A 25,268-nucleotide genomic window follows, 5' to 3' on the forward strand; every position below is an offset into this window, starting at 1 on the left:
TCTGAGCAGGAGAGAGCGTTGTTTAGAGGGTGGGAGAAGGGGAATGCTTGAGGTCAGAATCACAGGACAGCAAATCCATCTTGAGATTTCAGAAATCACCATAAATCTGTGCCCCTTCCCAGAGAACAACGTGTCAAAATGCAGCATTCCTAATTGAAGAAAGCAAAATCAGCTGACTAAGTCGTAAGACCTAGGTTGGTGAAGAGTCTCAGAGTGACCAAAAACACACAGACCCTGTTCTCAGGGAAGCTCCTGAGCACTGACTGCATGCTCTATAGACCCCTGCCCTGTGGGGGTCCATTCATGCTTACACGGTACATCCTCTGGGAGAAAGCATGACAAGTTGGTACCGGGGAACCTGAGGGCCGGGATGAATTTCAGGATAAAAAGAGCAGACTTAGGGATGCTGCCATAGTACGTCGTCTAGATTTGTACTGCCCTATTGAAATTCAAATAAAATACAGCTAAATGTTCCATTTCTCAGTCACCCTACCTGTATTTAAAGTGCCTGATGGACACCTGTGCACAGTGGCGACTGTACTGTCCAGAGCTGCTGTAGAATAGTCCCATCACTGCAGAAAGTTCTGCTGGTCAGGTCTGGCTGGACCATAGACACAGCAGTGGCCACAGCAGTAGTGCTGGGAGCTGAGAAGGTGCCCAGTACATGGAGGAGGATGAGCTGGATCGGGGAGGAGAGGTCAGGATTTGATGCGGGAAAGGTGTAGTTGTAGTCCTGGCTCTGTCATCGCTCAGCAAGGCATCTCTCCCGCCACAGGGCCCCAGCCTCCCTGTGTGCCCACCACGGGCCTGGCACTAGCTGCCCTCTGTGCTACTCAGGGCAGGAGAGTGAGGGCTGTGCCACACATGGGTCTGATTGCTTCTCCATGGCGTGGGTCCGATTACTTCTCCATGGCAAAAAGAGGACAGACACTGGGAGGAAAAGTTGAGGAACCTTGACATCTCATGCTGCTGTCATCCAAGTGGCTTTTTGGTTTTCTAGGCATTCTTTTTTTTTTTTTTTTTTTTGAGGCTGAGGTTCGAGCAGTTCTCCTACCTCAGCCTCCCAAGTAGCTGGGACTACAGGTACCCACCACCACGCCTGGATAATTTTTTTGTATTTTTAATAGAGACAGGGTTTCACCATGTTGCCAGGCTAGTCTCGAACTCCTGACTTCAAGTGATCCACCTGCCTCAGTCTCTCAAGGTGCTGGGATTACAGGCGTGAGCTGCCGCGCCTGGCAGACATTCATTTTTATTACAATTTACAAAGGTATTGGTCAGAAACAGAATGAAAATGGAAGCAAATCCTAGTCTTTCCCCACGTCATGGGAGAATCCTTGCTTTAAGTGTCTCATGGGATGGGGTGATTTATTCGTCCCTCAGGGCTGCTGTCCCAAACAATACAAACGAGGGGCTTCAAACAACATCAGTGTGTTCTCTCATTGTTCTGGTGGCCAGAAGTCCAAGAGCAAGGCATCACCAGGGCCGTGCCCTCTCTGAAGGCTCTAGAAGGCTGTAGGGCAGAATCCTTCCTGGTCTCTTCCAGCTTCCAGGGCTGCTGGCAGTCCTTGATATGCTGTGGTTTGTGGCTGCATCACGCTCGTGTCTGCCTCTGCCTTCCTGTGGTGTGTGTGGCTGTGCATCTAAATCTCCCTCTCCTTTTTCTTTCTTTCTTTTCTTTTTTTTTTTTTTTTTTTTTTTTGAGATAGGATCTTGCTCTGTCATCCAGGCTAGAGTGCAGTGGTGTGATCTCGGCTCACAACTTCCACCTTCTGGGCTCAAGTAATCCTCCTACCTCAGCCTCCTGAGTAGCAGGGACCACAGGCATCCGGGCTGGAGTGCAGTGGCATGATCTCAGCTTACTGCAAACCTCCGCCTTCCAGGCTCAAGTAATTGTCCTACGTCAGCCTCCCAAGTAGCTGGGATCACAGATGCGTGCCATTGCGCCCACCTAATTTTTTGTATTTTTGGTAGAGACTGGGTTTTGCTCTGTTGCCTTGGCTGGTCTTGAACTCCTGAGCTTTCCTGCCTCAGCCTTCCAAAGTGCTGGGATTACAGGTGTGAGCCATTGCACCCAGTCTTGGCCTTTTTTTTTTTCTTATAAAGATAGTCATCATTGGATTTAGGGCCCACTGTAATTCTAATTGGAGTTTATCTGCAAAGATTCTGTTTCTAAGTTCATTTGTATTCATAGGCACCAGGATGTCCTAGTCCATTTTGTGCTGCTGTAACAAAATACCTGAGACTCAGTAAAATACCTGAGTAATTTATGATGAACAGCAGTTATACTGGCTTGCGGTTCTAGAGGCTGGCAAGTCCCAGGCCAAGGTGCTAGCATTAAGGGCCTTCTTGCCTGGTCATCCCGTGGCAGAAGGTGAGAGGGTGAGAGAGGATGAGGGGGTGAGAGAGGATGAGAGGGTGCCAAACTCTCCCTTTTACAGTGACCCAATCCTCCGTATGTGGCTGAGTCCTCATGGCCTAATCACATTATTCCTAAAGTTCCTACCTCTTTGCCTGCCTGTAGTCCCAGCTACATGGGAGGCTGAGGTGGGAGGGTCACTTGTCCCCAGGAGGTAGAGGCTGCAGTGAGTTGTGATCGTTCCGCAGCACTCCAGCCTGGGTGATGGAGTGAGAACCTGTCTCAAAAACAGAAAAACAAACAAAAAGTCCCACATCTTAATAACTATTACAATGTCAATGTCAATTAAATTTCAACTTGAATTTTGGAGGGGACAGACATTTAAATGATATCACAGAGGTTAGGTCCTGAACGTTTTTTGGCAGGGTCACAATTCCATGCACTGCATATGGGAGTGGAAGGGATATGCCTACGGGTGGGGAGCCAGGGGCTTGAGCTCCACTCTGCATTCACTTTTTGCTCTACCCCAAAGCCTTCCCTTCCCGTGTCCTGCTCCCTCGACCTGTGAGCGTCTGTGTACCCTGGCCATCCTTGATGGCAGCGAGTCTGAGTATTGGTAGGGTGGGCTAGAGCCTGGGACAGCGAGGCGGCTGGAGGGTGGCCGAGGGTGGACGGGTGCACACTGGACAGGCAGAATACCCTGCACGATTTTGCCTCGTTCCTGCATCTTTCTTCCTCTGCTGTCCTGCACACACTCCATCTTCCATCCACTTCTGTTCCCGAAAGGTTCCATTTTGTCAGATTATTCAGACCATGAATAAAACACAAGTGTGATGTGCTTCATTCCCCACTCGCTGTTTGCAAAACTATTTTGCTGCAGTTCAGACCCTTAAGATGCTGTGGAACTGGACCATTTTCCTGTCTGTCGACTTCTGAATTTTAAGCGTTTTTCAGAAAGTCTCCATCGTTTGGAAGTCATGCTTTGCCTCCTGGAAGCTGTCTAGACAGGTGACCAATTTTCACCGATTTGGAGGCTATGGAGGCCTCTTCCAAGGATCGTGCCCTCTCCATGAGCCACTTTAGCTAGATGACTGTGCTGGTATCAAGTGAAAAAACAAAAAGAATACTTCAGTAATTTAATTCAAATTTGTTCTTGCCTAGATTACGGTAATGCTCCTATTTAGTATGACTTAATTCCTGGCAAGTGGATTGTGGGAGGTTAAGGGGAGCACCCTGGCTCCAGAGCAGAGAGCAGAAGACGGTGTTCTTGCTGTCTGTGCTGAGGTTGGCTAAGTCTTTCTCTTTTTCTTGCCTCGTGCTTTTTGCTACGTGGTTTCTGCTGCCTAGCTAGTCATCTGCAAGGCATCACTGTAGCCCTGTCCTGACGCCCTGAGTCCTGGTGGCTTCTACTCTGACCCTTCCTGTTCTTTTATAGATTATTCCATCCTTGACCACATTTTCTTCCATTCTCCTGTGTGCCTAGCTTTGGGGAAATAAGGATGAGTCAGGTGCAGGCTTCGGTTGCTCATTTGAACAGTGATTCTGACTACTGTTAGAGAAGGGATCTGGGAGAGGGATCTGTTAGAGAAGGGATCTGGGAAGTGCAGGGGATTTACTTAGCCAAGACTGAAGGCAGAGAAAACGGTCATTGCTGCATGGCACCGCTACCTGTGGTCAGAGAGGAGCCATGGCCCAGGTCTTGCTGGGCTGACCCAAGGGCCGAGGAATTTTGTGTGCCAGACACCCCTCTGTGACACAACCACGTGGGCCAGGAAGCTGTGTGTGTGTGTGTGTGTGTGTGTGTGTGTGTGTGTGCAATTAATGGACAGGATCCAGAGATGCTGAGAGCAGTCCTGCACAGTGAAGACAATATCAATATCCCTCTCCCTGAGAAACCCAGGAGACCCGTTCCTCATCGTCGATATGCTTCAAGGAAGGCATAACAAATTGTTTTGTGTAGGAACTTGAACTGGATTCACTGAAGAATCTCAGGAAGTTTGTACTTTTTTCAGTTTGGGCTTTGTGGTAGAGAAGCATGCAGATACTTGTAGGAACAACGTCCCTCAGGCGCTAAATTGACATTTGGGATTGAGTGAACCAAAGCATTGGTGGTGGAGATGGGGAATGCTATCTGAAAAGCCAGAATCAGCTTTAAGGAAGCTGATTACAAAGAGAATTGATTACAAAAAGTATTTTTGGATTTAAAATACATACGATGTAGACAGTCCTAATTTAATAATATATGAAGAATTGAAGCATTTGTTGCCATCATCTTTCTTTTTGTTCTGGACTGCTGTCACACACGCCACAGAGATGCCTCCGTGAGTGTCTTCAAAGTGCTGTGGATTTCCTTTCTTCAGCCGCCTCAGACCATCACGTCCGGCCATCCGTCCTGTTTGATCAAGTCCCCAGAGTGGGTCCAGGGGCACCAATTGGCAGAACTGGTCTTGGTGTATTTTCCCCTATCAAGTTTATCTGTTTTTCCGGAGGCTGTTTGGCTCTTCCCCAAATCTTCCAAAGACAGAACACTTAAGTCTAAAAGGAGGATTTGTGGACCATATATATTTTAGCTCAAAACCTCCAAGTGGAATCATTTTAATATGCGTTTTCTTGAGAAATATGTAAATTAATAATTGCTTCATACATTATTCAAGAAAAACTTATTTTGTATCACCCATAGCTCTTCTAATCTTATATAAAGATATGCTAATGGATTTAATTAAAATAATTATACTGAATAATGTAGCCTGAACTTTATTCTAAAATAGTATCTATTAATCATCATCATCAGTAATATTTTTAGCCAGAGAGACACTTACAACCTTAAGCTGATACTAGATGGGAAGTGCATTTATTGTTTTATTTTTCAGTTTGGATTAAGTTGGCATTCTCTTGAGATCTGGGACTATTACATTTGCTTAGAGACGAGTATAAAATTTATTTCTGGGCCAGGCATGGTGGCTCACGCCTGTAATCCAAGCACTTTGGGAGGCCAAGACAGGTGGATCACGAGGTCAGGAGTTCAAGACCAGCCTGGCCAACATGGTGAAACCCCGTCTCTACTAAAAATACAAAAATTAGCTGGGCATGGTGGCACACACCTGTAATTCTAGCTACTCAGGAGGTTGAGACAGGAGAATTGCTTGAACCTGGGAGGCAGAGGTTGCAGTGAGCCGAGATCGCACCACTACACTCCAGCCTGGGCAACAGAGTGAGACTCTGTCTCAGAAAGGGGAAAAAAAATTATTTTATTTCTTTAACCTGAAGTATTTCAGCAATTAGAAAACTTTTATCATCTTCTGCCCTTTCCTGTTTCTTCTTTTCCCTTTAAAGCTTTGGTTTCAGTGTGTTCTTTTCCTTTTGGTTCAGTTTTGATCTCACTTTCCTTCCCAAGAGTTGTGATTGCTGAATACGATGAGTTCCTGATTGCCTGGATATTAAGAGGTGAACCAGATCTTAAGAGGGACACTCAACAGCCTGCCTGTCTTAATATAAATAGAAATAGTTTTACCACTGGCTGTGATTCTCTCTAATTTTGTTTGTGTTATCTTTCTGTGGCTTGCTGGCTTTCCATCAGTGCTCAATGAATGGTTGGGAGCCCTTATGCATTTGGTGGTAATTTCAGTTTCTCTTTAAGCCTCTCTCTTGCCTGAGTGTGCATGGGACCCAAGTATGTGTTCTTGGTGTGTCAGTGGGTCCTACACAGGTGTTGATTGGTCCGAGGACTAAATGCAGGTAGAATCAGACCGTCCCCCCTCTGGTGGACAGATGAAAGCTTTACCAAGTTGATAGAATAACATAAGCCAGGACTTAAACTGCCATTAAGTTAATTTACCTAAGTTTAAAATAAAATCTGAAGAAATTACTTGCTTAAATAGCAAACATTTATTTGGTAAGTTCACTTATAACTTAATGAACAGGCGAGGAGTAAAGAAAGCTAAAATCAGTGACTTCATCTAAATTGTGTATAGAGTACTCTTCTCTGTTCTTGGCTGGGCCAGGCCATAATGGTGCATTCATACAGTTCCATGGTCCATGGTTCATACCTCTGGGGTCAGGGAGCATAAGTGGGCCTCACTCCAAACTCAGCTCTGTCTTTTGGGGACTTCCCACGGACTTTGTCCTCCTTCCCACTTTCGTCCCTCACCCCCAGTGAACTGATTAGTGATTATCCCGCTCTGCTGCAGGGAACCTTGCCAGTGCCTGGGAGGCACCATGGAGCAGATACCTGCTGAGGGACTGGCATCCTGGCCTCTCACCCACAATTCAAAACAGCTTTGCACATTCTGAGCACAGTTTTATTTAAATAAAGATCTTCACTGATTTACAAAAATAACAAAAGGCAAACAAAAACAGGAAAAATCTTCAATGTTCTCAGTTTCTATCACCCTGATCTTTTTTGTGATTTGGGAACTGATTCTACTCAATATTTGCCACAATGTAGATGGCACTTTACAAATGGAAGTTTGCACCAAATGAAGATTCAGGTTTGAGAGATGTGCACGCTGAGGAGGTTTTCCATGTCAACATGTGCATGGGTCCACACGCTGTCCTGCCACCACTGCTGGTGGTAGCCGTGGCCAACATCTGTTGAGCAGGAGCAGTGAGTTGAGCATATCACATGCACAACACATCGTTCCATTCTCCCACAGCCCCTTGAGGCAGGCCTTGTTGATCACCACTGTTTTGCCCATGAGAAGCCCTGATAGGAAATGCTACCTCCCCAAATTCACACAGCGAGTGGTGGAGTAGCCCAGACAGCACCCCAGAGCCTTGACCTCATCTACCATGGCACTGCCTTCCTTTGATGGTGCTGGTTAGGGTCCCCCACATGCGTTCATAGATTTCTATTTTTGGAGGTGTCTTTCGGCAGGTAAGAGTCCACGCAGCACCATCTATCCACAGGGCAGGTGTCCCCTGCTTCGTCTGTCAGGTGCTCTGTGTCTTGGCAAGCTCCTGAGACAGGACTGTTTCCACTTGAAAGAGACCTGAATTTAGTGAAGCTGCCAAACTCCACAGAGGAAACTGAAGGTTTTTCCTGCAAGCACAAGCAGAATCCAAAACACTTGAAACTCTGGACAAATAACCAATATTAGAAATGAATCAAGCTAGGTGTGGCTCTTACAATAGTGGGTAATGGAACCCTCCTGCCAAGGAAAGCCAGAGCCTGTGGTAGGAAGGAATCCGAGTTCCCTTTGCATCTTGTCCTTGTCTGGCTAATCAAACTGGATGGGGAAGACAACTTTTTCCCTTAGTTAAGGAGGTGATTTCTGTGGCTGAACGCAGAGAGAGGAATGCTTCTTGAAAATAAAGAGGTCGTGACTATCTGTGAAGTTTGCAGTCAGTTTGGGAGTCATGGAGGGTCGACTGCGCAATGTCCTCTGTGAGGACAGGAGGAGACAGAGCAGACTGAAATAGGCTCTGTCCTTACCTGTGAGGAGCTTATTGTCTATGGGGAATATGGACAAATTGACCTTCCATTGCAGTCCAAATAGGAATGTCTCTAGATGCTGTATTCATCTATTTTGCGTTACTATAAAGAATACCCAAGCCTGGGTAACTTACAGAGAAAAGAGGTTTATTTTGGCCCCTGGTTCTGCAGGGTGCACAGGAAGCATGGTGCAGTCATCTGCTTCTGATGAGGGCTTCTGCTCATGACAGAAGGTGAAGGGGGAGCAGGCGTGTCACATGGCAAGAGAGGGAACAAGAGAGAGTGCAGGGAGGTGCCATTGTCTTAAACCGCCAGCTCTCACGTGAACTCATAGAGCAGGAACTCACTGGTTACTGCGAGGAAGGTATCAAGCCATTCGTCAGAAACCCTCCCCCATGATCCAGATACCTCCCACTGCCCCCACCTCCAACACTGGGGATCACGTTTCAGCATGAGAGATGGAGAGGACACACATCCAAACCATATCGGATTCCTAAGCTGGCACCTGTGTGTCCTGGACGAAATGATGTCTAAGCTAAGGACTGAGGGGTACCAGAGTCTAACTGTGTGTTTGGGGTGGACTTGGGTGAGGCGGCAGAGCAGTGACTCCAGAAGAGGGAATAGCATGTGCTCAAGCCTCTGAGCTGGCAGAGGGGCCTGGCCCACCTGGGAAACTGGAAGAGGCTCGGCTTGGTGGGAGAGAGTCCTGCAGGTACCAAGGGTGAGTCTGGGGCGGTGGGGCCAGAGCCAATGGCCCTCCATGGGTGTGGGGTAGGTTCCCTGTGTCCCATGAGCAGGGGGTGTTGCCACAGTATCTAAATTCCATTTGCATTTTCAGAAGGCTGCTCTGGCTGCCCAGTGAGGAGTGTCCTTGAGGGGTCAACGTGGAGGCAGGGAGGGCGGGTAGGAGGCTGGCAGCAAAGCCAATGGGAGGCAGTAGCCGTGCGGCCCAGGTGCTCTTTGTCCCTAGGGGAGTTAACAGCCTGAACCGAGGGCTCTGTCACTGCCTGGAAGGGGGCTGTGAGGAAGAGAGAACACCTGGTGTGATGCCTAGGCCTGTGGCGTGCAGCTGGGGCTTGGCGATGCAGTGCCTGGCACTGGAATCCCTAGGGAAGGCGAGGCAGCGGTGGCTTCCACCAAGGCAGGGGGAGTTTGCAATGTCAAGGGTCAGCCAGGGTGGATTCTGGTGGGTGTGGGGTGTGGGTGTTGGGTTCAGGAGGAAGGGGAGCCCTGGAGATGTATCAGAATTGGGAGTCATTGGCATGGCAGGAGGTGAGGTCCCTTGGGGGATATGTGGAGGGACCCCCAGGAACCCACAGGCAAGGGGCTGGGGGAGCAGGGCCCCGCGCAGGAAGCTGGAAGGAGGGTGGAGAGGCAGGCGGCCACCCTGGGAGTAAGGGCCACGAGTGCCCCAGAGGTGAGGTGGCCAAAGTGTCATCAGAAAGGCCACTTGAGAACAGCCTGAAGTCATCGTGGCCTTGGCAGGAACAGAGCTGTGGTGCGGGCCAGAGTCAGGCTGCAGTGGGAGTGAGGAGGGGTCGTGCGGGAAGTGGACGCAGGCCCGGCCCACGGTGTGGGGGATTGTCCGATGGAGCAGAGGCTCGCAGGGCCTGGGGCTGTTTTTCTGGGTGAGAGGCTGGTGTGGGCTTCATTATAGAAAGCAGGAGCCAGAGGGGTGAGAACTGAAGGCTCTGAGGAGAGAGGGAGAAGGACAAAGGGCAGGAGGGCCTAGAGCAGACAGTGGGGGAAGAGGTTGGAGCCCCATAGGGCAGGCGGGTGCCCCAAAAACCCAAGGCAGGAACAGAGGCTGGGAGCTGGAGTCTTGTGTTTGGTTTGAGTGGTTGGAAGCTTAGCGAGTTCCTTTCTTGTGGTGGCTTTTGTTTTTCTCTGAAGGAGGTGGTGACATGAGGGGTGGGGGCCAGGCTTGAGGAGAACTAAGAAAGACTGAGTCCGCCACGGGGGAGAGTGGAGAAGGAGAGGAAACCCGGCCCTTCAGGAGAACAGGTGGACCCACAGTGTAAGACGCGCCTCTCCTCATGTTTCTTCTGAATTCTGTTCTCTCTGTCCTGTCTTTTGTTCTGTCACCCAGGACTGATAGCAGATGTGGGTTCCTCCCAGTTCTTGCTAAACCTCATTTACCAAAAGACACAAAATCATCTTGGTTGGTTAAGCAGAATTCTGGTTTAATCAGCATTTTGGGATCACTGGCATTCCATGTCACTGCCTCAGGGGGCATGACCCCTTCTCTGGGGGTGTCATCATGACACTTTTGATGCTAGGAGCTCGGGAAGACCCCGGCAGGGAAGACTTTGGGAGCTCTTACCCCGCTTGGCGGTGTGTCGGTCCCGATTCACGCAGCGTCCGGCGGCCCAAGGGGAGCCAGCGGCAGGTGGGCCATCAAGGCCTATCTTGTTTGTGGCCGATTCACCCTGGTGAAGTGGTATTTATAAACTTGCTACAGGCGGTTGATGCTTTGCTGGGCACAGTATAAAATGCATGAAGCCAATTTGTGCCTCACCCTCTGGGCGTTCACAAGCGAAACGAGAGACCGGGAGACTGAGCAATCATCCTGTGCGAACACTGGCTATTAAATGTCACAATAAATGTTTTCTGTTTTTTTTCAAAGCAACACTGAGGTTGTGGAAGCAGAACATTTGAAATCAGAATGGAATTATTACTATTTAGTGCTCTTTTGAAAAGTTGCATCCCAAAGCAGACTGTTGGGATCTGGTGGGCATTGAAGGACAGGGAAAACGCTGAGGTGAACAACAGCATGGATCATTCTGGAGTGGAGATTTATGGGGCTAAAGTTGCTTTATCCTCCACTCTATTTTTGGTGTAGTTGAAGTGTGGTGGTTTTGCACAATTAGCTTTGGGGCTGCACAGACCAACCCCAAATCCCAGCAGTGCTGGTCTGGGCCAAAGACTTCACTTTCGCATGTCTCCACTGTCTCCTCCGTGAAAGGGGATAGTAATAGGCCTCCTTCATCAGGTTGCCATGGGGATGTAATGTGTCCATAGAGCCCAGCACCTAGAAACTTGTCTGACAGGTGCAGAATACTCAACGTTATAGATGAGGCAACTTGAACTCACTTGAAATGACTTCACCTGTGCACCAGAGTTGAGACACCAGCCCGCCATTCTTACAGGCATTTCCCATCCCAGATAGCTATGGAAATATTCCCAGGTAATATATTCTTAGTCACTTAAAAAATTAAGGTATAGGCTGGACACAGTGGCTCACGCCTGTAATCCCAGCACTTTGGGAGGCCGAGGTGGGCGGATCACTTGAGGTCAGGAGTTTGGTTTTGGTGTTTGGGTTTGGTTTGGGTGTTGACCAGCCTGGCCAACATGGCGAAACCTTGTCTCTACTAAAAATACAAAAATTAGCTGGGTGTGGTGGTGGGCACTTGTAGTCCCAGCTATTCAGGCGACTGAGGCAGAAGAATCACGTGAACCCTGGGGGGTGGAGGTTGCAGTGAGCCGAGATTGTGCCACTGCACTCCAGCCCAGGCGAAAGAGTGAAACTCAGTCTCAAAAAAAAAAAAGGTACAATTTACATACAATAAAATTTACTCTTTTTCAATGTACAGCTCTGCCAGTTTTGACAAACGCATAATGCAGTCATCCCACAGGAGGGCCCCTGAGCCCCCTGCATTCCCCCTGCCCCCTTCCTCACCAGCCACTGACATGCTCTCCATTTCTATAGTTTCGCCTTTTCCAGAATGTTAGGAAAATTGAGTCACACGGGATGCAGCCTCTTGCATATGTCTCGTTTTATTTATCACTGATCGTTCAGGTGCATCTGTGTTCTAGGTAACAGTGGTTTGTGCTTCTTGTTACTGCGTCGAGTTCCATTTTATGAATTCCCCTCTTGAGGGGACATTTGGGTTGTTTCTAGTGTTTGGAGATTACAAATAAAGCTGCTAGAGACGTCCACATAAGGGTTTTGTAACCGTCATAGGTTTGCTGTCCCACGTACATGCCAAGTCAATGTGCTGCGACTCTGGGTGGCAGCAGAGAAAGAGTTTTAATTGTAGGACCACCAAAACAGAAGGAGGAAACCTCAGATTGTCTGCTGGAGGAGTTTGGGGCTAGGTATTGTTAAGGGTTTTTGGAGCAGGCCTAAGTGGGTTGAAGAGCGTGGGGTGAAGGGACAGGGAGATGAAGAAACTGCATTGCATTGCTGATTCCTTTCCTCTGTGGGGGGTTTTCAAACCAGTTGGCACCAGCAGTTTCCCTGGAATTCAGGATCTGAGAAACACCTTAAACAGTTCTTAAACAAAAGACTTATGATTCTAATGTCAGAAATCCTATCTGCAGGAACGTTGGGGATGCAGATGACCAGTATCTAGTGCTGCGTGACTTTGGATTACGAGGAAGTGGGCCGAAGTGCAGCCTGTTCCGTGCTTAATTATCACTGTATTGCTGTCCAGAGTTCTTGTTAACCTTATGAGGATGCCTTCAGTTTTTGTGAATGTAGGTTTTCACTTCATTTGAGGAGGTAGCCAGGAGTACAATGGCTGGGTGCTACGGATTATGAATGTTTACCTATGAGAAACTGCTGAACTCTCTTCTAAAGTTGCTGAACTATTTTTGCATTCAGACTAGCAGTGTTATACAAAGAGCACGTTGTAGGAATTCTGTTTTGTTTTCATGATTCTTATAGATGTTGCTTGTATCTTATTGTCATTTTAATTTGCATTTCCCTGATGAGTAATGGTGCTGAGCGTCTTTTTAAGTACTTATTTGCCATCCATCTATCTTCTTTGGAGAACTGTCTCATCATCTCTTTTGCCCATTTTGCAAGGAGGGGAAGACTGTTTTCTCATTATTGAGTTTTAAGGGTTCTTTGTGTATTCTGGGTACTAATCTTTAGCAGATATATGATCTCCAGTCATTTTCTCCCTGTGTAGTTCCTCTTTTGTTATCTCAGTAGTACCTTTCGGAGAGCAGAAATTCTTTATTTTGATGGAGTCCAATTTATCAATTTTTTCTTTTACACATTGTGCTATTTGTATCATATCTAAGAAATCTTTGCTTAGCCCAAACTCACACGTATTTTCTTCCAAAAGTTTTACAGTTTTTGAAGTTCTACATTTAAGATCTGTGATCTATTTAAAGTTCAGTTTTGTACAGTGTGAGAGAGTAGGGCATGAAGTTTATTTATTTACCCATGGCACTGTGTACCTTTGTTACAAATCCATCAACCATCTGTATATGTTCAGGGGAATACTTTTGAAGTGAGTTTCTGCCTAGTTGCTTTTGGAGAACAATTGTAAAAATTGTTTCTGTAATTGCGTAGTATTTTCCAGTGTTCAAAGTGTTACCCTATTCATTTTCCAATTTGATTTTGAGCTTTAATGCAATTCCTTGAAGTATCTGGCATGAATGTTATTTTCCCCTCTTACTTAAAGACACAGGTAGAAAGTGGCAGAGCCAGAGTCAGATCACTTAAAATCTAGCAACTTTTCCCAATAGAAGACAGCAAAGGGACTCAGGCTCTGACTTTCCCCCGACTGAACTTAATTCTAGCTTAGTTCAGTACTAGCTTTGTGAACAGGGACAAAGTAATTAATATCTTCATTGTCGGTTTTTTCCTCCTTCCTACTCAGCTACCTTGTAATAGGAGGTGATATGGTTTGGCTGCGCCCCCACCCAAATCTCATCTTGAATTGTAGCTCTGATAATCCCCATGTGTTGTGGGAGGGGCCCTGTGGGAGGTAATGGAATCATGAGCGCAGGTTTTTCCTGTGCTGTTCTCATGATGGTGAATAAGCCTCCTGAGATCTGATGGTTTTATAAGGCGCAATTCCCTTGCACAAACTTTGTTTCCTGCTGCCATGTAAGATGTGCTTTTGCTCCTCCTTCACCTTCCACCATGATTATGAGGCCTTCCCAGCCATGTGGAACTGTGAGTCCATCAAACCTCTTTGCTTTATAAATTACCCAGTCTCAGGTATATCTTCATAGTAGGATGAAAATGGACTAATACAGGAGGTCTGTAAGAATTAAAGATCAAATATACAAGGGTCCTAGCACAGTGTGTAGCATGACAGGATCTATCATTAATATCATTACTCTGTTTTTTGAGGGTGTTTGTTTTCTAGAAGATACATTACTAAAGAACAAAATGATTCATTATTAAAATATATGCAGATACACAGGAAAACATTTTTGGAATGGAACAAAGACAGTTGACTTTAATCATTCAATGTGGAAGAGTTGAAGTGAATTTAATGGAAGAGGATTATTCTGAGGGGGACAGGTCTTCATTTTGCTTTAACCTCCCAGAGCTCTGCAGGGGTAAAAGGAGAAAATCACATGCATGCTTAGCACACAGTATAGGCACTCAGGCCTCAGGTGATAAGTGTTGGCTTCTGTTAATAATAATTTTATTATGTGTCAAGACAACCATTAAGAAGTTAGCATGCTTTGAGCGTTCTTTGTAGGTTAGAGATTCATTTTCTTTTTTGAGACAGGATCTTCCTCTGTTGCCGGGGCTGGATTGCCATGCTGTGATCATGGCTCCCTGCAACCTCTACTTCCTGGGCGCAAGTGATCCTCCTGCCTCAGCCTCCTGAATAGCTGGGACTACAGGTGCAAGCCACCAGTGCCTGGCTAATTTTTTTTGTATATTTTTGTAAAGGTGGAATTTCGCCATGTTGCCCAGGCTGGTCTTGAACTCCTGAGCTGAAGCGATCTGCCTGCCTCAGCCTCTCAAAGTGCTGGGATTACAGGTGTGAGCCATTGCGCCTGATGACTTTTGTTCTTTGCTCTATTTTCATTGTGTTAGCCATCATCCCCTCATCTGGAAGTGATCTTTGTCTTCTCAGTGTTTCTGCGGTTCTTCTCATAAGGATTACAAATTGGTATGAACACTCCCTCACCTGCATGCTGCTCAGCCTTCTTGTTTCTTGATTTGCAGGGGGCAGCACTGAAATACTTACCAACGATCGTCAACGATGTGAAATTGGTGTTTGATCCCAAAGAGCTCAGGTAAGTATGCAGCCCAGGTGAATGCTTGTCACGTGCCGTGTGTGACCTCCTTCTCAGTGTGCTTAGTTTATGGGATGCTCAGGGTTCTGCCTCATGTCTCCATATGTCAGTGCCCTGGATCATTCTGGAACACGTGTTGCTGGTGGTGTCTGTGACTCTGCGATAATCATGACATTATATAGAAAAGGTGTCACCAGTCAACTATCACAATATTTTTTAAGAAGATTGTTTACAGTCTAATTGGTATATAATGTCCATTTGGCATTTGCATACTTTGAGGTTTGAATTTCAATATGTGGTTGTTGGTTTTGCTCTTATTTTCAGCACCTAAAAGTCCTGACATAGGAGCTTTAATATTCCTGTGCCGGCTCCCGCTTCTATAATAGAGGCAACTCCTCTTTGGGAGGGGCCCTGAGCCTCAAGCAGAAGACTCAGAAGTTACTAAGAAAATCATTTTTAGAAAACCCCAGAAACAAACTTTGAGAAAGCTGGTCACTGGGCTTTCAGACCAAGGAGTGAGACTGGACACCAAATCCTTCCTTTTCTCTCCCTAACTTGCCACCTTTCAGTGGCCAGGTGTGCTGTCTGTTTCCTAATCTGTTGGTATCACTGCATTCTGTTGGTATCACTGCCATTGTGAGCAAATGGGATACACAGCCTTTTTATTTTTTAAGAGATAGGGGTCTCACTCTGTTGCCCAGGCTGTGGTGCAGGGGCGCAATCATAGCTCACTGCAGCTTCAAACTTCTGGCCTCAAGCGCCCCTCCCGCCTCTGCCTTCAAAGCACTGGAATTACGGACGTGCGCCACCGCTCCCACCCCAGGGATGCACAGTCGTTTAAACCCCAGACATTCAATAGCACAATCCTCAACTACTTTTTGTTTTGGTTTTGATTTGACACAATGAACTACCTGTGGGTGAAGACACCATTTTTTACCGGCCAATGAAGCCCTCCTAAATATTAGTAAAGGGCCATCTGTCCACTGAGCGGTGAAACTGAATAAAAAATGATCATCCTTCCTGTACTTTATGTCTACCATAGGTCACTCGTGCCCTGGAATTGAAGGGCGAGGGGCTCTCTGGGAGGCGCTGTCCCCCACGAATCATTGTGAATCTGATGTTCCCTAGGATTTAGTGTCCTGCAGGGAAACATTTATTTTCTGCTCCCAGGGCACTAACAGTGCTGGTCATAAGCTTAGCAGGCCCTACATGAGAAAAGGAGAAACACACAGGCTCACGGGTGGTGTCTGCCCACCTGGCGCGCTGTAAAGTCCTCTTCTTGGCACATGCTTCTCCAAGAGTGGGCCCCAAAATGGCAGCTCCGGTAGCCCTTGGGAGCTTGTTAGAGAAAGCCAAGCTTTGGCTCCCTCCCCAGACCTTCTGAATTAGAAACTGCACGGTGGGGCCTGGTCATTTGGTTTTAACAACCCCCCTCCCCGCGCAGGTGCTTCCAGGGCTCTCTCATATTTTAGCAGCTCAGGTCTTGAAAAACTGAGAGGAAGCAGAGAAAGCTACAGCTGGTGTGGGCTGTGGCCATACTCCAGGCCTGTCTCATGGTGCACACAGATCAGCTCCTCACCCGTGGCGGGGTATCGTCGATGCTCTCAGTTTGTGCTTGAGCTGGGCTGTCCTCACTGTACACACAAATTAGCCCCTCACCCATGGAGGGTATCATCCATGCTCACAGTTTGTGGTTGAGCCATGTGCTTGGAGATCTGCTTGGCCTCCAGCTAGGAAGACCTGCCAGGAAGGGCCGATGCAGGCCGCTGCTGGCCTCTCTGAGATTTGTGCATCCCTGTGTTCCTCCTCAATGCCTGTTACACTGATTTTTAAAAATGACATTGAAAATCACACACATATTTATTTCTATTTAGAAAATTGGTTCATGTTTTAATAAACAGAAGAGATGACAGAAGAGGGTAACTCAAACTTAAGTCCACTACCCAAAAGAATCAGAAAGTGCCGGATCCCTTACATACATACGTACACACACACTTAAAAAAGTCACCGTTTTTTGGTTAGGCATGGTGACTCACGCCTGTAATCCCAGCACTTTGGGAGGCCGAGGGGGACAGATCATGAGGTCAGGAATTTGAGACCAACCAGGCCAGCATGGTGAAACTCCATCTCCACTAAAGATACAAAAAATTAGCTGGCATGATGGCGGGTGCCTATAATCCCAGCTACTTGGGAGGCAGAGGCAGGAGAATTGTTTGAACCTGGGAGGCAGAAGTTGCAGTGAGCCAGGATCGCGCCATTGCACTCCAGCCTGGGTGACAGGGCAAGACTCTGTCTCAAAAAAAAAAAAAAAAAAAAAAGTCACCATTCTTTGTGATCAGCTCTTGCCCTTAAGACATCTTCCTCTCCCATGCCACGAGGGCATCTTCTCTTCCTCTCCCATGCCATGAGGGCATCTTCTGCGTCATCATTGTTAATAACTTTCATGCTGATTCCGTCCCATGCTGGCCCATCTTTAAGCAGCAACAATAGACGCAGCATCTATTATGTGCTTTCACCATGTAAAATAGGCTTTGCACAAAGCACTTGTATTAGTCCATTAATCTTTACAACAATGGTATGACATAGGTTCTATTGTTAGCCTAATTTTATCCTCAATAACTTGTCCATGATAATTCAGCTGGTAAATGGCAGTGGTTCAAGGCCAACCCGGGCTTTTTGAATACAAAGAACAGGCCTCTAGCTACTGTGCTACCTGATTGCTGTTGAGTTGTATTCAAGTTTTTTTGAAAAAAATGTATTATAAAATGCTAGGATAAAATTTCCTGTAGCTTAATTGTAGTTTCTGCTCCTATTTTATATCATTATGATAAAAAGAGAAATGGCATTACTTGGTTTTGCATTTTCTTAAAGGATTTTCAGTAGATTTTATCTAGTTGCCCCCCTCCAGAAGGTAAAACCAATATTCTACCAGTATATGTTGGTGTCTGTTTTCCCAAAATATTGTCGGTACTGGGAATTACCATTTTATAGAACCTTGCCAGTATGACTGGTGAAACTGTATCTGCCCATTTTAATTTGTGTTTATATAGTTACTAACAAGAGCTCTTCTAAAATTCTTAACATGTCTGTTAGCCTTTTGTAAAAGTATATTTTTAAAAAATTGCTTTATTGAGATGTTGTTTACAAACTATAAAGTCACCTGTTGTAGACGGTTCAATTCAGTGGTTTTTAGTATATTTACGAAGATGTGTAGTGATCACCATAGTCCAATTTTAGAACATTTTTATAACCCCAGCAAGATCCCTGTGTCCATTTCTGGTCATTTTTCCCTCCTAGCCAGTCCCAGGTAACCCCGAATCTATTTTCTGTCTCTACACATTTGTGTTTTCTGGGCATTTTATAGAGCTGGAATCATACAACGTGTGGCCTCTGTACTGGCTTCTATTTAGTGTAAAGTTTTCAAGGTGTCTCCATGTTTTAGCATCAGTGCCTCCTTCTTTTTGGAAATGAATTGTGTGGATTTACTGCATTTTGTTCATCCAGTCATCAACTGATGGACTTCTGGACTGTTTTTACTTTTTCAGTATAATGAACAATGCCACTTGGATTCATAGACAAATTGTTGTGTGGATACATGTTTTCATTTTTTCTTGGGGAGGTGGTATATGCCTGGAAGTGGATGGTGACTATGTTTAACATTTTGAGGAAATGCCTAACTGTTTTCCAAAGTGGCTGTGCTGTGTTACCTTCCCACCAGCTTGGTGTGACTGTTCTCATTTCATTATATCTTTGCCAACACTTGTTATTGTCTGTCTTTTGGATTATAGGCATGTTACTGGTTGTGAAGTGAAAACGAACACTTTCAAAACATCATTTCTTGGAATGAGTTATTGACCCCATAGTGCATGAGAGGCTGTGTTGAACATACTGGTGACATTAATGACCACGTGATGACCTTATATCTCAGTATTGTAACGGCATTGGATCCTTTTGCTGTGTGTCTCAAAATTATTTCCCTTGTGTTTTTCCTCACAGCAAAATGTTTACTGAATTCATCCTCAATGTTCCCATGGGCTTGCTGACCATCCAGAAACTCTACTGCTTGATCGAAATCGTCCACAGTGACCTCTTCACACAGCATGGTGAGTGGAACCCCAAGAATTATTCACTTGTCCTGTTATTCATTTTCTGAAGACATTGACCCTCTGAATTGCCTCCTCTTGACAAAAGGAGTGGAGGTTGCAACCAATTAAAACTGCTGTATTACAAGACAGGAAGTTTAGCCCTTACAAGAGAAGGGTAATTGACATGTAGTGCAGGTAAGAGATCATTGAGAAATGAAGGCAGAAGCTCGTAGTTTGTAATTTAGGTATACACCAAAGTCCTAGGGTAATCAGCATACATTGTAGCCTTTAAGATATGTGATTGTCTGTCCTGGGGAGGCAATCACTTCGCTCCATTGTGATGATTGCAAGGAAAAGAATTCAAGTTTTCTTTAAATCTGAAAGTAGTGGTTTTATCTTATTCTAAACTTTGCATTCTTTGACAGCATTTCTTCAAATCCTACTCAAAGTAATAAGAATTTTAATGATTCTTCAACTCATTTATCCTGCAGAACACTTTATATTTCCCTATGTTATCTCCCTGTCCTTTTTAGTAATCATTTTCTTTCTATTTGGACAGATTGAATTAATATTTTACCCTTGTCAAGCAGTTTTATTGAAAGCTTAAAACCTCTGCATAATTCCACAAACTTCCTCATTTATTGGAGGCAAATGTGAAGTCTGTTGAGTGACATTCTGACTGAGAAGCATGGATTTATTCGATTCCATTTGTGCCTGGACATTTGGCTGCTCCATTTTCTGTTGTCCTCATTCTTGGTGGTGTTCTCAGTTCCCCTGTGCTTTCACGGATCCCAGACTTGGGATGTCCCTGTTAAGTTACTGGCTGGGTTCGGAACACACTCTGTGTATGGCTTGGTCCTTTGTGCCTTCTGGGATGCGAATTTTAATCTTCTTTCTTGGCTTAACCTTATAAAATGCACCAGTGTACACTTATTGCTAAGGCTAATATTGAAAGAAAATGTTGACTTCATTTAGGTGGGAGTGTTCTTCTCTAGAAAAAACACATCAAACCAAGAAGTGGGTGGCTTTCTGCAGCCCCTCCATGTAGACCTCTCTCTTGAGTCAGAAGCCATTTCTTACTTTCATAAAAGAAAGTCAGTTCTCACCACGGTCTGGGACTCAAAGCACATGACTCTCCATTGAGCTATTATTCCTGACTGTCCATATTTCAGTTTCTCACTGGAAACTGAATTGCCCACTCACCAGGTGTCTTCCAAGAGTTGGGGACTCTAGAGGGCTTAAGGAAAGGCTGATGATAGAGGTGATGGCCAGGGACCCTGCTTCAGGGTTTCCTTCTACAGTGAATAAGCTTTGTACCACAGCAAGTAAAATCCTCTGAAAATTTTATATCTGGGTCTTATTAGGTGGGTTACTGATGCGCCTAACCATTCAATGCCAAGACACACACAGAGACATGCTCCATCACCAGCACTACCATCAGCAGTATCTTCATCAAATTAACAGCTGTCAATAAGTGTCCATCGTCCCTGAATAACAATTGTCAGTAAATTGTCGATGAATTGTGCTTGATTTTTCTCGAGTGTTGATTTAACGAAGATCTTCTTCAGGATATATTTACATATGTTTTTAAATTTCTGTTGCAAAACTTTGTTCTGTATGTCATTTAGTTTCTTTGAATAAGGATGTAAGCCATGAAAGATTCAATTAGATTTTTTTTTTTTTTTTGAGACATAGTCCCGTGCTGTTGCCGACGCTGGAGTGCAATGGCACGATCTCAGCTCACTGCAACCTCTGCCTCCCAGGTTCAAATGATTCTCCTGCCTCAGCCTCCTGAGTAGCTGGGATTATAGGCACCCACCACCACACCTAGCTAATTTCTGTATTTTTAGTAGAGATGGGGTTTCACCATGTTGGTCAGGCTGGTCTCAAACTACCGACCTCAAATGATCCACCCGCCTTGGCCTCCCGAAGTGCTGGGATTACAGGCGTGAGCCACTGAGCCTGACCCCAGATATTTTTTCTCTATTAAAACGTGCTCATTTTTTTAGGTCGTAGAAAGCTTGAAGGAAACTTACTGTTTATATTCGATGATTTTGTTATTAGCTTAGGTGTTTGTAATTGTGTTCTCTCCCTCTTTCCTATGCCGCATTTCTGTTTCATTCTTGTTCTCTAAGCCTTTTATCTTAGACAGCCTGAAGTCCTGTTTTGGAAGTATGCAGGATGTGAATAAATGCTTAGCTTTGTTTAATATGGAATTACCAGGTAATGTAATATTTTGAAATAATTAACCTACTATCATATTTTTAAGTACAGAGTTAGGATTTTGATCTTCGTATAAGCAAGTTGTACCCAACGTAGTAAATGAGATTGTATGAAATATATGAATCCCAAATTATTGTGGGCTAAATGAACCAAAATTAGCCTGAAGCTTCATATCTTACAAGCAGCTCCAGAATTGCCCCATCAGTAGAAGTTGTCTAAGCCGTAACTGGCAGCTCAAATGTACTTCTAAATGCTTAGTGGTTGCCTAGAAGCATTTCGGAATGCTTTGGCCAATGTGAAAATGGTCCCATTTACTGCCTTTGAGTTTTAAGTGTTTTTCTTAAAACAACCTCAGTTTTTCTCATCTGCAAGCTCTCTGCTTGTTCAAAGCAGCCAACAGACATCTTACCTCCTGATCAGGAAAGATTTATCACCAGAAGTCTTCCAGTTGGTCCATTCTTACAAAAGATGTCATTACTTTTGCAAAATATTCTGTGCCACCTTTGGTATAAGAATTTAAAGCCAAACTGTTTTCTGATGAGACATGTTAAATCTGATTTTCATGCTTTTTTCCTGTTTCTTGTTAATTTGTACAAATGTGGTTGTTTTTGTCCTGTTTCCTGATCCCAGTGGAATCAGTCAAATGAACTCTCTTTGTGTTCAGATTTTTAGAACTTGGTATAATTGCATTTAGCTGTATATGCCACTGAATGCACTTGCTCTTAGTAAACATCCTCTGGAGGATGTGTTCAGAATGTGTCACTGTATGTGTCCTCCAGTTTCCTTTGCAGGGGCTCCCTGGGTGAAGTGAGATTCCCAAGTGATTGCTTCTCAGCTTGTGTGTTGCCTTACTCACTGAAAGAGACCCACTGGTTGCTTTGCACTAAAACATTTCTTTTTATCTCCGCCTGATATAATGACAAGTGGATCTGTTTGCGAGAGGCTGGCAGTGAATTCTGAAACTGGTGTTGTTCCTCTGCAGAAAAGCCTTTCGTTGCCAGGTCTGGGTCCCAGTAGGCCAGGCCTTAGAGTGCCTTGGTTGTTTCTGGTCTTGTTTTCCCCATTTCTCTCTCTTGGAGAACGTGGAAACTGTAGGTGCATCCTGAGTTTGTTGGGCTTCACAGGAGGCACGTCTTTGGGCTTGTCAAAGCAAGACAGCTCTGTGTGGTCCAGTCCGTGTGGGACTGGCCTGAATGAGGACACCAGGCCTGCGTCACTGCGGCTATTTGCCTACAGAGCATTCAGCCTTTCTCTGCCCTTCTGTTCTATCCAGGCCCTCAAGGATTAGATGATGGCCACCCACACTCTGCAGGGTGGACGCGCTTGACTCAGTCCGCCAATCCCATTGCTAATCTCTGCTGGAAACATCCTTACAGACACACTCAGAAATAATGTTCAGCCAGCTCTCTGGGCATCCGTGGTGCAGTCTTTTGGCATTTAAAATTAACCATCACAGGGTATTTCTTCCAAGAGGCCTGTGATTACCCTGCTTAAAATACCCCCCTACATGCCACCTCATGGCTCCTCATGGCACGCTGCCCATGTGGAATCATTGTATTTCTTACTTGCTTGTTTGTGGGCCTTCCATAGGATGAGAGCTTTCCAAGCTGGGCCTTGTTCATCTAGATTTTGCTCTTCTGCTGGTACCTAGCACATGCCTGGCCTCAGCATGCCTGTAATGGATATTTATTGAATGAATGAAATGCTTATGGGTATTCCTAACCAGGAGGCAGTACAGAGAAAGAAGCAGGACCAGCTACACACATGTGTAGTTGACTTGATTGAAGGGAGGTGAAGGTTTGGGTTCACATGGGGAAATTGGCAGTCTTTCCTTGTCTTAGCTTTGAATGAATTGATCATAGGGGAGAAAGGAGAGGTCTTAGAGGAGGAGTAACATCAGGAGAAAAGGGAGAGGGAGAAGAGTGAGAGACTTGAGGTGTGAAGAGTCTTCTCTGAGCAGTTTTATAAAATCAAGACGCTCTTCTATTTGCATCTGATCTAATCATTCCTCTGTTTTCTGGAAATAGGAGGGGGGTGCAGTTCAGATCTATGCATTCAAGATAACTTTTTGCTAAAACTGTGGAAAATTTCAAATATACAGTAGGGCAGAGAGAAGAGAGTAATGCACACCAGTGTACTCATCACTCAGCTCCACAAATTATCAACTCATGATCCTTTTTTTTTTTGAGATGGAGTCTCGCTCTGTTGTCAGGCTGGAGTGCAGTGGCACGGACTCGGCTCACTGCAACCTCTGCCTCCCGAGTTCAAGCGATTCTCCTGCCTCAGCCTCTTGAGTAGCTGGTACTACAGGCGCGTGCCACTACACTCAGCTAATTTTTGTATTTTTAGTAGAGACGGGGTTTCACCATATTGGCCAGGATGGTCTTGATCTCTTGACCTCGTGATCCATCCTCCTCAGCCTCCCAAAGTGCTGGGGTTACAGGCATGAGCCACCGCGCCCGGCCAGTCCATCTTTTTTTTATCTATATGTCCGTCCCCCAGATATTTTGAGGCAAATCCCTGCCATCACAGCATTCCATTTGTGTCATTTTAAATGTATGGTGGTAATACAGAGGGCAAACAGTGCTCCTAAGAAGAGGTTGTGCAGAGGAGCTGGTCCCCATGCTGATGAGGCATCCACCTTGGATGTTGCCACCCCTGCCCCTTTGCTGAGGTAGAGGGCCTGTGATGCGTTAGCATACTGTGCGTGAGAATCAGTGAATGGGCAGTGTGCGTGAGAGTCAGTAGGCTGTGATGGCTTTAAAGCTTTGTCTCTCCATGTGACTTGACTACTTGACAGCTGGTTAATAGATTACATGCTTCACCAAAAGATGACTCTTGCATACAATCTGTGGTGTGGAGTGAGCAGATTTTCAAAGCAAGATAGATACAAAGAGAAGGAAAAGTCAAAGCTTCATCATTTGTGCATTTCTAGCTTTGTTTCCATGTGATTATATTGTTGCCCACATAGCTGACAAAAGCTGTGAAAATTAAAGCTTAAATCTTACAGAAATGAAAAGTTTTAGTGTAATTAAACACTAGAACACTGACGTTTAGGATTTATGCTCACAAAAATGTGTAACATTAATGTTATAGAAATTGGAATAAAATGAATCAACCTGAGCTAACATTGACTTTTAAGTTAGTAAAGAGCATTGGCCATACTTGTAAGAAGCCTTTGAGTGGAGGTGAGAGTCCTCCTGGAACACGTTCTCTCACCCACTGGCCCCTTTCTGAATCTGACAGCTTTGGGAGGCTTGTTTCAATGAACACTGGGTCACTTCTTTGCCTTGCAAGATGTAATTTTTCCATATTCCCATTTCTATAGTAGCCAAAGCAATGGACAGGTTTTCTTTGGAGCTTACTGTACTTATCATTTTGTCCTCACTTAGTTTGTTTTGGATGGGAGTATGAGATTTTGAGAGTAAATTTTAGTGGTAAGACTACCCCTTGTTGGTCTTGCAAATAGTTGGATACTCTAGATAGATTGCTCTTCTGTAAGCCTGCTATTCTGTGGCACCCTGTGTAGTTTTCTGTTTGTCCATTTGTTGTTTTCCTGGTGGTCGGACTCTGGCAGTGAGTAGGAATGGGAAAGAGGCCATTCCCTCATACCCTGGCCCTCCTGGGGCTCCTCCCTTCACTGTAGCAAACAGGCTCCTTGTAGACAGTGTTCATGAGTCTTTTCAAACTTCATTTGCTTCCATTTTTGAGCAATACAGAGCTTCTTGAAAGTGTAAGCCTGGTGAGTTTAAATTATTTTCCTTATTCTTATTTTCAAGGTGAATGATTCTTCTAGTTATCAAGCAGAGTAAAACTCTCCTTTTTAATGGTGGAAACGTTAGTTACAGCAGCCCTTTGAAATCTGAGGGCAAAGTCCCAGACACCTATTGGGACTAACTATTAGGAAATATTGAAGTCAGATTTCTACACTATTATCATTGTGATTTGATCTGTGGTAGAAATTTATATCTCAAAAAATTACCCTGTTAATAAACTTATTATGCCTTAAATTATAGAAAAGTTGCGTGTTTAAAACAAACCCATAATACACCTTCTTAATGTTTTGATAAAAGCATTTTTGATTAAAAAAACAAAATAAAATCTCTTGAGCTTTACTGTTGTGGAAAATAGAAATATATCGAAAGGGATCTTAAACCTGGAGCTACTCTGC

At 45.1% G+C, this 25,268-nt stretch overlaps 1 protein-coding gene across 4 annotated transcripts in view; it reads left to right on the plus strand.

Moving 5' to 3' along the window:
• The window catches only part of DOCK1 (dedicator of cytokinesis 1), a 547,152-nt gene that overhangs the window by 184,709 nt on the left and 337,175 nt on the right, over positions 1-25,268 (plus strand). For all 4 annotated transcript variants that reach the window (XM_024253415.3, XM_024253416.3, XM_054523055.2 and 1 more), the window contains exons 24-25: positions 14,719-14,789; positions 18,786-18,892. In XM_024253415.3, the coding sequence (XP_024109183.1) occupies positions 14,719-14,789; positions 18,786-18,892 (178 nt within the window). The remainder of the gene's footprint in view (positions 1-14,718; positions 14,790-18,785; positions 18,893-25,268) is intronic.

Source organism: Pongo abelii, chromosome 8 (genome assembly GCF_028885655.2).
Source record: "Pongo abelii isolate AG06213 chromosome 8, NHGRI_mPonAbe1-v2.0_pri, whole genome shotgun sequence".
Lineage (NCBI taxonomy): Eukaryota > Metazoa > Chordata > Mammalia > Primates > Hominidae > Pongo > Pongo abelii.